At 36.4% G+C, this 15116-nt stretch overlaps 4 protein-coding genes across 4 annotated transcripts; all 4 read right to left on the bottom strand.

The window, feature by feature from the left end:
* Positions 1 to 1519: 1519 nt before the first annotated feature.
* Positions 1520 to 3030, bottom strand: LOC122069126 (disease resistance protein Roq1-like). Its single transcript, XM_042633056.1, has 2 exons — positions 2584 to 3030; positions 1520 to 2471 (listed from the first exon to the last, which is right to left on the bottom strand). The coding sequence occupies exons 1-2, from the start codon at positions 2929 to 2931 to the stop codon at positions 1824 to 1826; spliced, it is 996 nt and encodes a 331-aa protein (XP_042488990.1). The 5' UTR covers positions 2932 to 3030; the 3' UTR covers positions 1520 to 1823.
* A 482-nt stretch (positions 3031 to 3512) lies between these two features.
* LOC122069125 (disease resistance protein RUN1-like) lies at positions 3513 to 6671 on the bottom strand. Its single transcript, XM_042633055.1, has 3 exons — positions 5944 to 6671; positions 4308 to 5409; positions 3513 to 4037 (listed from the first exon to the last, which is right to left on the bottom strand). The coding sequence occupies exons 1-3, from the start codon at positions 6441 to 6443 to the stop codon at positions 3945 to 3947; spliced, it is 1695 nt and encodes a 564-aa protein (XP_042488989.1). The 5' UTR covers positions 6444 to 6671; the 3' UTR covers positions 3513 to 3944.
* A 4037-nt stretch (positions 6672 to 10708) lies between these two features.
* Positions 10709 to 12484, bottom strand: LOC122069133 (disease resistance protein RUN1-like). Its single transcript, XM_042633065.1, has 2 exons — positions 12383 to 12484; positions 10709 to 11536 (listed from the first exon to the last, which is right to left on the bottom strand). Exons 1-2 carry the CDS (start codon positions 12482 to 12484, stop codon positions 10772 to 10774), a joined length of 867 nt encoding a protein of 288 aa, XP_042488999.1. The 3' UTR covers positions 10709 to 10771.
* A 175-nt stretch (positions 12485 to 12659) lies between these two features.
* Positions 12660 to 15116, bottom strand: LOC122069127 (toll/interleukin-1 receptor-like protein). Its single transcript, XM_042633057.1, has 2 exons — positions 14431 to 15116; positions 12660 to 13481 (listed from the first exon to the last, which is right to left on the bottom strand). Exons 1-2 carry the CDS (start codon positions 14994 to 14996, stop codon positions 13292 to 13294), a joined length of 756 nt encoding a protein of 251 aa, XP_042488991.1. The 5' UTR covers positions 14997 to 15116; the 3' UTR covers positions 12660 to 13291.

Below are 15116 nucleotides of genomic sequence, written 5' to 3'. Positions count from 1 at the left end.
GGAGAGGGAGAAGAGACACTGTAGAGTGCCGGTGGTGGGTAGGCAATGCAAGACAACAACTACAAATGGTTTAGATGTAAACTATCTAATCCAATGGTTAATAAACACCATCATACTTTATTCCTAGATAACCTGTTAGCATACTCAACCTTTTCCCATATTGTATATATGCATCACTATGAAGAGTGAAGTGAAACCATCACTATTTTTCACTCTTTCCTTTCTTTCGTTCTTTTTTTTTTTTTTTTACGAGGAACTTATCTTTCCCCTGGTTGGACCCAAATTTTTTATTATTAGAAAATAAATGAAGAAATACAATTAGGGGGGACATAACCCACCTTATCCCGAACCCAACATCCTAAGACTTTATTAAAAAAAATTAGGAATAAAAAAAATAAAACCAAAACCCAACTCAGATATAGAGGAAAGATGGCTTTATAACCCGCCATAAAAAAACAATCTATTTTACTTTGGAGTTTGGACTATAGATAAGAATATGGGTATATATGTAATATCACATATATTGTTTAGATGGGTAGTTCCCAAGTGCGGGGGATGAGGCTGAAAAGGGAAGGGCGACATGGGGCAGGTGGCGGGAGAGAGGGTGACAATATCACATATATTGTCAAATGTGTACTGCGAACCCCAGATTGGCCTCAGAGGATCTGAATCAACTACAGGAAGTGGTATACTGAAAGATGGGCGGTTGATTTGGAAAAAAAATTTAGCTGCTACCCCTAGCTGCAACCCCTGCTACACAGGAAAATTTTGAACACACACCCATTGCAACCCCATATTTTGAAATCATAAGAAAAAATTGTGAGGCTGAATCATGCTATATGTCACTCTCCTTGACCCCCCATGTATCGATCGGTACGTATCGGTATATATCAGTACGTATCGGTGAGTATCGATATATATATATATATCGATACATATCGATACTCATCGATACGTATCGGCGTTACGGTCATATAATGGCCAATATGGATAATTTTTCAGAAAAAAAAACGATTTTTTGAAGGGTTTTTGTTCCAAAGTTGCTGTCAGCCATATTTCTCTCTAACTAAAGTGGAAATCAAGGTTGAGAACAAGGATTTTACATTTATGGGACAACTACAGACCTTGAATTCTTAGTACGATACCCTCAATTTAGTGTTTATGCATAATACATGTTATCAATAGCTTTTTCTAACAAATTCTTTATGCAAAAGTGTTTAAAAAAATGTTTCCTATCCATTTATGTGTGTATCTTTAGCGTATCTTAGTGTATCTCCTATACGATACGATACCCTCCGATACGTATCTTAATTTTGGCCGATCGATACCGATACTTTAATCCTTGGCATTGCCAATATCAAAAAATCTAATGAGGTTTTGCCGACAGGAGTACATCCAAGTTCTTCCTCATAGGAAGCAATTATTCTATCATGTGTATTAGGCAATGGTGAAGAAAACACCAAATAATAATTGCAACATGTTTCCTTGCAAATTAACAAAACGAAAGAAAGAAAGAAGATTACCAAAACCACCACCGAAATAAGAAGAAATCACATAGAAAAGGTTTATCTTGCCAAAGAAAATGAAAATTGATGTATCAAAACCTTTGCAATCAGATAGAAATATATTCCTCAATGTAGACCCAAAACTTTTGCTGCCACTTCTACACCTTATACAATACCTTCTGCTTCTGCTTCCTCTGGTATGTTACCATCCTTCCTCTGGATTGGAAAGGGATCCAATCCAAATTTTTAAATACATTGATTGGGAGAGTTTTAAGATGTATGTGGCTCACCTGATCGATCTTGCAAATATCTCCCAAGCTATTGAAAGAATCCACAACATTTAATGCTTTGGGATGCTTGGGAATTTTCTGGGGATGCTTGGAAATTTTCCTGGGATACATTCTCATGCTGTGAAGATGATGCATAGAAGAAATGGACCCCAATTTTCTTCACAGATGGATATCTACAACGGTCAGTATCCAAAAATGAAAAAGAAACTTGTATGGTATCGTCATATTCAACAAATGAATTTGGGAAAATTTTTCCGGTTGAAGAAAATTCCACTAATGCCTGCTTCTCCTTTGTTAGGTGTTTAAACAGAGAGGGTTGGGTAAAGGGTGGTACACAATTTGGTATCTTGATTACCCAAGTGGTCGTTTTGTTCACGGTAAGCGGAATATCAAGGGTCCTGCTCCATGTAAAGTTCTTTGATTTATTATCAACTACAACCTTTCCAGCTGATATATACCATGATGAGTCACCAGTGTCAACACAGTGATCTGCAAGCTCCTTACAAGCAAAGCATATAATCAAACCTTGAATCTCCATGTTAGGAAGTTGATGAGGAACCTGCCAAGATAGTGAATCTGACCACAACTCTCTTTGAAACACAAACCAGTTCGGAACCTCATACCCATCAAAAATTATGTCACAGACATTACAATTGCCAATGTCTTTAGATATGTCCTGTCCATGGAACCAATCAAATCATATGTTATTTATAAAAATAACTTTTAAAGAGAGAGAGAGAGAGAGAGAGAGAGAGAGAGAGAGAGAGAGAGAGAGAGAGAGAGAGGACCTGAAAAATTTTGTTCTCGACAAAACTTTCCAATTTGACACAGTTATCTAATTTTATACTTTCTGCAGATATCAAAACCTCTAAGCCTTCAAATTCAATCAGCTTTTCACACCATGAAAGATGGAGCATCGTTAGGTGCTTCAAATTTGACAGATTTGGTAACCTTTCCAACTCGTAGCAATATGATGCTTCAAGGGAATGCAAACTTGATGGAAGCATTGGGAGTGATTTGAGTCCCAGACAATGTGTAACATCTAGAATTTCAAGTTTTGAAAGCTGGCCAACACTAGAGGGAAGGCTCTCAAAATAGTTCCCCTTTAGATTCAATGACTCTAACGAGTACAACATCCAAAACTCATCAGGTATATCATCATCTGTCAGATTGCAATATTCCAGGCTTACTTCCTTTAAGGAGCATAAACCGTTAGAAGAAATCAAGTTCCCAAATTTTCAAGTTCTTGGCAATGAGCAATACTAAGGGCCCGTTTGATAACGTTTCTACCGTTTCTGTTTCAAGAAACGACAGAAACATAAATTTTCGTTTCTAGAAACAGAAACGGAATTGAAGGTATTTGATAAGTCATGTTTTTAGAAGTTGATAATAACCAGTGGAAAAATGGCTACAAGTCGTTTCCAGAAACGGCGAAACAAGTTTAACTTGTTTCGCCTGGGTCGTTTCTTGAACCATAAATAAGTATAAATTTCTATTTCTTTTTCTGAAAATAAGTGAAACGAAACAGTTTTATCAAACGTTTTTTGCTCTGTTTCTGCTGTTTCTGGAAACATAAACGGCAGAAACGCGTTTCTTGAAACGTTATCAAACGGGCCCTAAGTGTTTCCAACGATGCCAATTCACTCATACCACTGATAGGAAGATTCTTGAGACCCACACAATAACTTAGATCCAACCTTACAAGTTTCTTAAGTTGGTCAATACTCTCATCGACTTCAACCAAACTGCTACAACCACTGAGAATCAGTTTCTCAAGATTTAGGAGCCCTGAGAAGTCCGGCGTACGGATTAGATAGTTGGAAACACTAAGATTGAGTTCCTTCAGCTTTGTGAGATACTAGAAAAAAGGGGGAAAATTAGTTTCCATGAATAACATATGATTTAAAAAACAAATATAGGAGAACTCAAAAAAATTGTGACATACGTACCTTGGTTCCCTTCCAAACTTGTTTAAGTTTGCTCCATGGCATGTCAAGAATAACAAGGTTCCTTAGATCAAAATTATTTGGTATATATTTGTAAGGGAATCCATACCAACTAACCCAAGCTAAGTTTTTGAAGCACTTCTGATGAGAACGTTCCAGATCTATTTTGGGGTCGACCCATACGCCATCAACTTCGAGTAATCTTAGATTAGGCATTTAGAAAATCCTACAATGGTCAACCGGTCTTTCTTAAGATTAAACAAGTTTAATTGAATGCCTTCAACTGCATCTGTTCCCTAATAAAAAAATAAAAAAAAAAAAGTAATTCATAAGAAGAGGAAAATGCGATCAAATTTTATCAAAAAAAAATGTTATAAAGGACAATGTGCATGTGTGTGAGTTCGTGCACATGTGTGTCTTTGTGTGTGTGTGTGTGTGTGTGTGCAAGCAAGTGTGCATCCTAAATGAAGACATTGACAATTTTTATATCTATTGCAAATAATCACACGCACACACACACACACACACAAATATATATATGCTTAATTCGTATTACTAATACTTACAGTGAGGTTTTTTAATACATCAATGACATCATCGTTGTCCCACAATCTACTACGACCTCCAGGCTTCCTAGGAGATTGTTCACGAACAATCTCCCTTCCCATATCTCGAATCAAATCATGCATATGTAACAAGTTATCTTCATCAATTGTTATCAAAGACCTCTCTATGAGCAGTTTAATTCCAGCTTCTCCGCCCGCACCGCAAGCATCTAGAATTGTAATGACAACACTTTTGTTCTTTCCAATGAAAAAGCATGATATATCAAGGAATATTGTCTTGTCAAAATCATCTAACCCGTTGTAACTTATTTCAAGTTTTTCTAAAATCTGATCATTGGGTATCTTTCTTAATTTCTTCAATTCATTTTCCCACTCAACTTGAATTTTTTTGCGTAGATGAGAACCCAAAACCTCAAGAGCTAATGGAAGGCCCCCTGCATAATGTATCACTTCATTTGATAGCTGCTCATAGCCTTCTAATGGATGATTTTGTTGAAAGGCATGGCGACTGAAAAGTTGAAGGGATTCGTATTGATTCATTGTCTCGACCAAATATTTTTCATTTGTCTCCAGCTTATCTAGCAAATGCTTGTCTCTAGTTGTTAGGATGATTCGACTTCCCGGACAAAACCAACCATGCCTTCCAACCAATTTACAGAATTGTTCCATTTTATCCACATCATCAAGAATAATGAGAACTCTTTTACAATACAAACGCTCTTTGATAATAATGATTCCTTGGTCCTCATTGTTTATGTCTTCGACCTTTCTCTTGAAGACATCAGAGAGAAGCTGTTTTTGTAAGAGAGCTACTCCATTACACTGACTTGAAACCTCTCTAACATTAGCAAGAAAGCTGCTACCTTCAAAATTTCTAAACATGTCGTTAAAAAAGGCTTTTGCTATAGTTGTCTTACCTATTCCACTTGGGCCATATATCCCTATGATGCGAACAACATCCAATCCGCCATCATTTAGTAAACGACCTATGGGCTTAATGTGGGAGTCTAACCCAATTGGATGTTCCGCAACATGCAAGCATGTCTCGTTCACTATTTTCAACACTTCATCAACAATTTTCTTCATAAGCTCCGCCTCATGCCTGACCATTTTGATACAAAGAAAGAAATAAAAAATATACAATGAAACTTAGGTACTAAATGAGTAAGGCTGCAACTATAAGGAAGCATGAACCTAATGTGAGTATGCTTAGTTAAGGTATTACTAATATTGGTAAAAGGATTTTGGTTTAACACAGACCATATATTGCATACAATAGAGGAGAGTCTTCATCTACATGGAAGACTGACTTCGCATATCCAAAACAATCCAAATTATGTCCATTTACATCAAGAGAAAGAGAGGAAACTAAAAAGGGGGGGAGAGAGTATGAAGCATGTATATTTTCTTGGTTTCATTAATGAACTTTTCAAGAGATGCATCCAAATCAATCAAAATAAACAGGCTCTGTAGGTGGGATTGGCTGATCAACTGGTTTGACCAAAAAATGATTTTTTGAGATTCTTTGAAAGTAGGGTTCATATTTGCCAAGATCCAAAAGACTTTCCATCACACCTCCAATAAATAAAGTAATAAACAGGGTATTGAAGTCTGAAACGATTTGATTAAGACTTACCCATCTGCGACATTTCTTTGATCCCAGCCTGCCAAATTTGCTGCTTCTGTGAGAGCAACCCTCCAAGCCTTCACCTTTCCCATCTTCTTCTTGAAACGCTTTTCGTGTGTCTTAAATGCCTTGGCATAAGTGTTACTCTGTTTCCTGACATCTGATGGATCCACCTTGTAGAAAACTGGCATAACTTTTTCTGTTTGGTTTTTCCTTTTGCAATCGAGGATCTTCACTAGCTCATCAAGGCACCAAGTGGAAGAAGCATAATTCTTAGAGAAGACGATAATGGCAATCCTAGAACCTTCAATGGCTTCCATCAGTTCTGAAGAGATATCCTCTCCTTTGTTTAGCTCTTCGTTGTCTCTAAAGGTGTGAATCCCATCACGGACCAACTCATTAAAGAGGAAATCGATGAAACTGGTGAGAGCATCCTGACCGCAAAAACTCAAGAAGACATCATACTTCCACGGGCGACGGGAAGAAGAAGAGTTTCCTCCATAGCTCATCTCGGCAGCCGTATGGACAAAGCACAACAAGATCAGATTGAACTCGATGTAAACGAGAGAGAGAGAGAGAGAGGTTGGAAACGAAAATTAAAAAGGGGGGAAAACCCAGAACTTTCATTTCCACGTTTCATTTATTAGTAACCTCTACCGTTTGGCCTTTCTCTGTAGCAAGAATAGAAATCAAAGCCAGTTTTGGATAAAATATTCAGCCTATCACTACCTTATTCCCTACTGGACAGAGTGGATGGTTGGAAAAGTGAAAAAATCCATGACAGATTTGTTGTAACCTTCCTCAGATACAACTTTGATACAAAAATAATAATGATCATGATTTTAGTGCACAGTATTGAATTGGGTATTGTTTATTTATGTTTTATTTTATTTATTTTTTATTTTTGATAACGACGACTATTCAGACGTTTGGCTTGATTAGTTTCGCATGTCATATTGACCCCATAATTGTATGAATTGGGTCATACCAGGGTTGAATGAGAACCATTCAACGTTCACTGAAAACAATAAAAAGCACTAAACACCCCATGTGAATGGCCCAAGGTGTGTCTAATTGGAGTCAAACTTAGTTAGTCCGAATTTACGATTTATACTAAGTTCGTTGCTCACCAACTATGCTACCCCATTAGATATCGTTTATCTCAAAAGATCTAAGATATCATAATGGATAAATATCAAATCTCACGAATAAGATAAAAATGTTCCAGTTTTCTCTTTAAAAATAGATTTTTTGATTTTATCTTATTTATACAGTTCAATCAACATGATCAGGTATTGAGATTAGAGACTTATCAACCAGATCCATATTCGGCGATCTAATAGCTACACTTATAACCATGATCATGACTGTATGAGGTGTTTACGCCCCCCCCCCCCCCCCCCCCCCCCAAAAAAAAAAAATGCATGAAGTCATTTCATCTGCCCATGTGGGAAGTAGGGGCGTGGAGATTCTGTGTCAGCCTATTGCTTAGATCAATGGTTTGAGAGCACCTTAGACGACGTGTTCAAGTGGGCTTTTGTTAACTATTTATTTTCCTGAATTTGGGCTTCAATCACGCTTAGCAGACGACGGGGAATAGATGTGATAACACTCGCCAATTGTTATTTGGTTTAAAGAAGTAAGTCTTTGGACGTGAGGCTAAAGTATTTTGCTTAGTTTCTAAATAAAATCTATTTATTTTGGGGTGGTGTGTAATGTATCTTTGAACATGTCTAATTGTTTCCTGCTTCTATTTGAAGAAATACATTGTAATGCCTAACTTTCAAATAAAATATTCCTAATTTATGACTATGATAGTGGTGTTCTTACTTATTAAATGAATTAAAAAAAAAAACAAAAAACAAAAAACAAAAAACAAAAACGAGATAATGTGAATTAGGTTTTTTTTTAAGTTATAAAAAAGTATTAATTTTTATGTGATTGAAATTAATTTCTTATAATTGAATATATATATATATATATATATATATAGAGAGAGAGAGAGAGAGAGAGAGAGAGAGAGAGAGAGAGAGAGAGATCGCGTCAAACTGTACTGTTTAGTTAAGAGGACCAATTTCGTGATTTGAGAAACACAAATGATGGTGTGTCAAACAAAACCACGATACCCACAAGGAAAAAAAATCCGGATGAAAGAGGCGTATGAGTGAAAATTGGCTTCCAAGGTTTCCTAGTTCTTCAAATTGCTCTTGAGTTTTGAAAAAAAAAAAAAAAATCAAATTTTGATTACCTTTCATTTTCAACTTAATTTTTTTTTCCTCCTAAGCCTTCAACTGATTTAATACAAAATGATGAAAAAAGAAGGAAGTTTACCAGAAGCACAATCGAATAAGAAGAATCACATAGAAAAAAAAAAAAATTCTTTGCTAAGAAAATGAAAGCCGTCGTCTATAGGTCCATGTGTTGAAGTCGGATGGATTCAATGTTTGCAATCAGATTGAAATATATTAATTAATGTAGACCCAAAGCTTTTGGGATCAGTCTCATCTGTAGCTTGCATTATAGGGTCGCGCAGATCCAAGGGTTGGGAGCCCTTAGACATGCATCCCAATATGCTCTCAACCCTTGAATCTGCGTTACATGCCGTGTCGTGCAACAGAGGATTTCAACCCAAGTTTTGCTGCTTCTACACTTACAATATCTCTTCCTTCTGTTTCCTTTGTATACTACCTTCTGTTCCATACCAGTCAACAACTTGATATCAAATTCTCAACTTGTCCATTAATATGAATTTTCAAGTTTTAGTGTGGGGTGGGGTGGGGTGGGGTGGGGTGGGGTGGGGTTTTAGTGGAGGAAGAAAGTTGAAGCAGTTCCAGGGAAAACGGGAAATAGAAATCCAAAAGTCACAAATGATGAAATATATTTTTCTTAAAAAATATAAATGGGAGAAGGATGGACACAAACCTAGGGAATACATAATATCACGGGTCAAACCCATCATCCCATGAGGTGGAATAAAGAGGGAGGGTGGGGGTATATGATTAGGATTTATAAAAGCAGAATCAGTACTCAAATCCATCCCGGCTGATTCCGATTCAGGCTAAATCAGTCAAAATCAGAAGAATTCAATCTAACCCTCGATTTAGGAAGGAATTCCAAAAAAAATCCATGGGTTTGGAGAGTTTTAATTAAGATGCATGTGGATCATCATCAGTTCATCACCGGATCTCGTTCTATCTTGCAAATATCTCCGAAGCTATTGAAGGAATCCAAAACATTGCAAAAATCTCCTATATGAACGGGGGGAATCAAAAACATTGCAGAAATATACTTTTCATATTTCTGCAATCATATAATTTTATACTTTCTGCAGAAGTCAAACCCTCTAAGCCCTCAATTTCAGTCAGCTTTTCACAACATGAAAGACGGAGCATCCTCGGGTCCTTCAAGTTTGACAAATTTGGTAATCTTTCCAACTCCTCGCAACTTGATGCATCAAGAAAAAGTAGACTTGATGGAAGCATTGCGAGCGATTTGATTGTCTTTCACCTTCTCACACATGGAGCTTAAAATTTTGAAAGTTGACCAATGCTAGATCGAAGGCTCTGAAAATAGTTCTCACCAATATACAATGCCTCAAAATAGTATAACATCCCAAACTCATATGACATACACATCATTAAGTAAACAACTTACGCGCGCAATGTGGGAATCCAACCCAATTGAATTTTCTACAACATGCAAGTATGTCTGGTTCATTATTTCTACACTCCATCAATAATTTTCTTTATAAGCTCCACTTCATAACTAATCATTTTGATTCAAAAAAATTAACAAAAGAAAAAAAAAAAAGAAAATTGAGCATGCACTAGTTATTCTCATGCTGTGTCGATGACGCTTCATTGAAGAAATGGACCTTCTTATGTTGTGACAATGAGCATTCGGTGGTTGGGAACATTTGGGCACACCTCAAGGGGTTCCCAACCACCTGATGCTCAATGCACAAATGCGATGGCTGCGGAAGATGTGGAGGCATTCTCATACTGTAACGATGTCGATGTCGATAACACATCATCAAAGAAATGGACCTTCTCATGCTAGGACGATGATTCATAGAAGAAATGTACCCCAATTTTCTTCTCAAACTGAGATTTCGAAGGGTCGATATCCATAAGAATAAAAGAAACTTCTATAGTATCCCCATATTCAACAATTGCTTTCAGATCAAATCCAACACAATTAGGTATCTTGATCACCCAAGTAATCCTTTCGTTGGAAAATGGAATACTAACGGTGCGGCTCCATGTGAAATTCTTTGATTTATTATGAACTACAACCTTTTTGAACCATGATGAGTCATGAGTGTTGTAGAAATGATTTGGAAGCACCGTACAAATAAAGCATATAATCAACCCTTGAATCTCCATGTTTGGAAGTTGAGAAACCTGATAAAATAATGAATATGAGGATTCACTTTGTATCCCAAACCACTTTGGAATCTCTTTCCCATCAAAATAGATGTCACAAATGTTACGATTGCTGCCAATGTCTTTAGATATCTCCTGTCCATAGAGCCAATCAATGATGTTAGCTATTAAAAAAAAAAAAAATGTTCTAATCCGAGTCTTGCTCCAATTTTTAAGGCTGCGTTTGGTAACGTTTTAAAAAAACGTTTCTAGAGGTTTTGCATTCTATGGGAACAAAAAAATGGAATAAAATGTTTGGTGCATTTATGGTATTCTTTTTTTAAGTGAAAAAAAACGAAAAAACAAGAATTGATGGACGTTCTAGTTTCTTTCCAAAAAAAGGGGGGGCATCTTGACACAAAAACTAAACTTTCCATTTTTGACAACGAAACGTCGTTTCTGGAACAGAAACGTTAACAAACGCTACCTAAGAGAGAGAGAGAGGAGAGTACTTGAAAGATTCTCTTCTCGACAAAGCTTTTCAAATTGTTGCATTTATCTAATTGTATACCTTCTGCAGATATCAAACCCTCTAAGCCCTCAATTTCAGTCAGCTTTTCACAACATGAAAGATGTAGCATTGTTAGTTGCTTTAATTTTGACAAATTTGGTAACCTTTCCAACTTGAAGCAAAATGATGCATCAAGAGAATGCAAACTTGATGGAAGCATTGGAAGCGATTTGAGTCTCTTGCAATCCCTCACATCCAAATTTTGAGGTTGTGAAAGTTGGCCAATGCTAGATGGAAGGCTCTCAAAATAGTTCTTCCCAAGATTCAGTGATTTCAAAGAGTACAACAACCAAAACTCATCAGGTATATCATTATCTGTTAGATTGCATCCTTTCAAAATCACTTCCTTTAAGAAGCATAAACCATTAGAAGAAATCAATTTCCTCATTCCCATCGGCAATTTTCCAATTTCTTGGCAGTAAGAAATATCAAGTATTTTAAGAGATGGCAATTTACTTAAACTGCTCGGAAGATTCTTGAGACTGTGGCAACCACTTAGATCCAACCACACAAGTTTCTTAAGTCGATCAATATTTTCATGGACTTCAACCAAACTTTTACAACCAATGAGAATCAGTTTCTCAAGATTCAGGAGCCCTGTGAAGTCAGGCGTACAGGTTAGGTGCTCTGAATAACTAAGATTGAGTTCCTTCAACTTTGTGGGATACTAGAGGAAAGGGAGAAAAAACTTAATTTTCACAAATTACATATGAAAAAAAAAAAGAAAAAAAAAAAAAAAAAAGAAAAAGAAAAAAGGAAAGAAAGAAAGAAAGAAGAAGAAGGAAAACTCAACAAAATTGTGACGTACCTTAGTTCCCTTCCAAACTTCTTTGAGTTTGCTGCATGGCATGTAAAGAATAACAAGGTTCCTCATATCAAAATTATTAGGCATATATTTGAAAGGGAATTCTCTCCAATGAACCCAAACTAAGTATTCGAAGCACTTCTTATGAGAAGGTTTCAGATCTATTCTGGTGGTGGTCTCTTCACAGTCAACTTCGAGTAATCTTAGATTAGGCATTTTAGAAAATACTACAGTGGTCCACCGGACTTTCCCTATATGGTTATGCAATTTTATTTGAAGGCCTTGAACTGCATCAGCCCTTGATAAATCAATAAGAGGAAGAAATAATGTTAAGAGTAAGGACAATGTATGTGTGTGTGTGAGAGATGTCTATTTGCTAATAATCATATCATCCATGTTGATGCTTTGGCATGCACACTGATTGGCCCCTTTGTTGGTGCAAGGGCCACATGACCAGGTAGTATAGGGTAAGAAATCACTAACTGGTCATGTGGCCCTTGCACCAACATGGGGGCCAATGAGTGTGCATGCCAAAGCACCAACATGGATGGGATTCATGATTTCATGGGGCAAGGCACTAAATTCACGGGTTCTGTGTCTTGGCATAGAAACCACACAACCAAGTAATGTTCATTTTCCCTTATTTATATATATATATATATATATATAAATTGTCATAATAGCATAATTTGTATTATTAATACTTACAGTAATTTTTGCTAATACATCAATGACATCATCATTGTTCCACAATCTACTGCGTCCTCCAGGTTTCCTAGGAGACTCTTTACGAACAATTTCCCTTCCCATGTCCCGAATCAGGTCATGCATACATAGCCTATTATATTCATCAACTGTTACTAAAGATTTCTCTATGAGAAGTTTAATTATAGCTTCTCCACTCACACCACAAGCATCTAGAATTGGATTTACAAAATTTTTGACATGTCCAATGAAAAAGAATGATATATGAAGGAATATGGTCTGGTCTAAATCATCTAATGCATTATAACTTATTTTAAGTTTTTCTAAGATCTTATCATTGGGTATCTTCCTTAATTTCTTCAATTCATTTTCCCACTCAGCTTGAATCTTTTTGGAGAGATGGAAACCCAAAACCATAAGAGCTAATGGAAGCCCCCCGAATAATGTACTATTTCTTTTGAGAGTTGCTCATAGCCTTCCAATGGATGATTTTGTTGAAAGGCATGATGACTGAAAAGTTGACGAGATTCATATTGATTCATTGTCTTAACCATATATTTTTCATCCACCTCCTGCTTATTCAACAAATGTTTGTCTCTAGTTGTCAGAATGATTCGACTTCCTGAGCAAAACCAACCATGCCTCTCAACCAATTTATAGAACTGTTCCATTTCCTCCACATCATCAAGAACAATAAGAACTCTTTTATAGCGTAGACGTTCTTTGATTATAATGATTCTTTGATCCTCATTGGATATGGCTGTCTTTGCCCTTTAAGACATCAGAAAGAAGCTGTTTTTGCAACAGAGCTAAACCATTATGTTGACTTGAAACCTCTCTAACATTAGCAAGAAAGCTGCTACCTTCAAAATTTCTAAATATGTTGTTAAAAACAACCTTTGCTATAGTTGTCTAACCAATTCCACCAGGCCCATATATCCCTATAGTGTGAACAACATCCAATCCTCCACCATTTAGTAAACAACTTATGCGCTCAATGTGGGAATCCAACCCAATTGGATGTTCTGCAACATGCAAGCATGTCTGGTTCACTGTTTTCAATACTTCATCCACAATTTTCTTTATAAGCTCCGCTTCATGGCTGACCATTGTGATACAAACAAAGAAATAAAAAACACAAAATAAAACTTCAGTTACTGCTAAGTCATTAAGGGCTGAAATTTTAAGGAAGCATGAACTAAATATTAGTATGCTTAGTCAAGGTACTACTAATAATGGTAAAATGATTTTGGTTTAACATAGACCATGCTACTTACAATAGATGGGAGTTTTCATCTACATGGAGGGTTGATTTGGTATATCCGAAGCGATCCAAATTGTGGCCACAAGGCTTCTTGTCCAATGATCATCCACTTTTTTTTTTAGATTATTTTTTTTTTTTAAATACCAAATGATTTTTGGTGCCAATCCTCTCCTGTTGTATCTTCATTGTGTATTTCAGCTTAATGGATCATTCCTCTTCATTGGTTTTTCTAATCTATTTTCATTGATATTTGTTCTAATTTTTTAGATTCATAATCATCTAATATTTTCCAAATTTATTTGAAGAAGGAGAATGCTATCTGGTCATGTGGTTCCAACACCAATGCAAGGATCAATGAGAGAATGCATAGGGACATCAACAAAGAGGGTATTTTATTTTGTAAGAGGGCAGGACAGTCATTTCATAAAGGACTGTATCTGAGCATAGGAAACACGACCAGATAGCGTTCTTTTTCTCAATTATTTGATTGCCACAAATCTGCAAACTCCAATTATTTCAATTTATATACTTTTTTTTGTTTTTGTTTTTGGGTGCATTTCAATTTGTTATACAGTACAATTATAAGAGTTCACTCATCTGCAACAATTTTGAAATTATCAAAAACTTGTTTGGAAGTAGGGTTCATTATGCCAAGATCCAAAACTCCTTCCATCACACCTCCAATAAGGCAGACTTGTCCAAATGAACCGTCTAGAATAAAACACTAAAAAGGATTTTCTAGTTTCAAGTCAAATAAATTACTAAAAGGATTTGATTCAAGACTTACCCATTTGCAACTTTTAATTGATCCCACCCTGATATATTGGCAGCTTCAGTGAGAGCAGTCCTCCAAGTCTTCACCTTCCCCATCTCCTTCTCGAAACGCTTTTCGTGTGTTGTAAATGCCTTGGCATAACTATCGTTACTCTGTTTTCTGACATCAGATGGATCCACCTTGTAGAAAACTGGCAGAACCTTTTCTATTTGGTTTTTTCTTTTACAATCGATGATCTTCACTAGCTCATCAAGGCACCAGGTGGAAGAAGCATAATTCTTAGAGAAAACAATAGTGGCAATCCTAGAACTTTCGATGGCTTCCATCAGTTCTGAAGAAATATCCTCTCCTCTGTTTAGCTCTTCATTATCTTTAAAGATGTGAATCCCATCTTGAACCAACCAATTAAAAAGGAAATCGGTGAAATTGGTGCGAGTGTCCTGATCACAAAAACTCAAGAACACATCATACTTCCAGGGCCAATAGGAGGAAGAAGAGCCTCCAAAGTAAGTCATCTCTGCAGCCTGCAGCCGTATGGAAATCTGGAAAGACAGAGGAGATGTCAGTAACATGGGCATCAATCATGAAAGAAAATTAAGAGGAATATTAGAATTCAACATAAAAGGAGAATACCACCGGACCGTCCCTGGGCCTGGAGTCGATGGAAAACGAGTAAGAGAAAACGCGTTTTGGATTTT

This window comes from Macadamia integrifolia, unplaced genomic scaffold, assembly GCF_013358625.1.
Source record: "Macadamia integrifolia cultivar HAES 741 unplaced genomic scaffold, SCU_Mint_v3 scaffold537, whole genome shotgun sequence".
Classification (NCBI taxonomy): Eukaryota; Viridiplantae; Streptophyta; class Magnoliopsida; order Proteales; family Proteaceae; genus Macadamia; species Macadamia integrifolia.
Note: the sequence above shows the minus strand (reverse complement) of the source record. Positions and strands in the feature narration are given on the sequence as shown.

Coding starts and splice junctions, on each gene's coding strand:
- LOC122069126 (XM_042633056.1), bottom strand. CDS start 2,931: ATGTTGTACTCGTTAGAGTCATTGAATCTAAAGGGGAACTATTTTGAG. Junction 2,472..2,583: donor TCGAGAACAAAATTTTTCAG/GTCCTCTCTCTC, acceptor TTCCATGGACAG/GACATATCTAAAGACATTGG.
- LOC122069125 (XM_042633055.1), bottom strand. CDS start 6,443: ATGAGCTATGGAGGAAACTCTTCTTCTTCCCGTCGCCCGTGGAAGTAT. Junction 5,410..5,943: donor CAAAGAAATGTCGCAGATGG/GTAAGTCTTAAT, acceptor CAAAATGGTCAG/GCATGAGGCGGAGCTTATGA. Junction 4,038..4,307: donor ATGTATTAAAAAACCTCACT/GTAAGTATTAGT, acceptor TTTTTTTATTAG/GGAACAGATGCAGTTGAAGG.
- LOC122069127 (XM_042633057.1), bottom strand. CDS start 14,996: ATGCCCATGTTACTGACATCTCCTCTGTCTTTCCAGATTTCCATACGG. Junction 13,482..14,430: donor CAATTAAAAGTTGCAAATGG/GTAAGTCTTGAA, acceptor CACAATGGTCAG/CCATGAAGCGGAGCTTATAA.
- LOC122069133 (XM_042633065.1), bottom strand. CDS start 12,484: ATGGGAAGGGAAATTGTTCGTAAAGAGTCTCCTAGGAAACCTGGAGGA. Junction 11,537..12,382: donor ATGTATTAGCAAAAATTACT/GTAAGTATTAAT, acceptor CCTTTCCTCTAG/TATCCCACAAAGTTGAAGGA.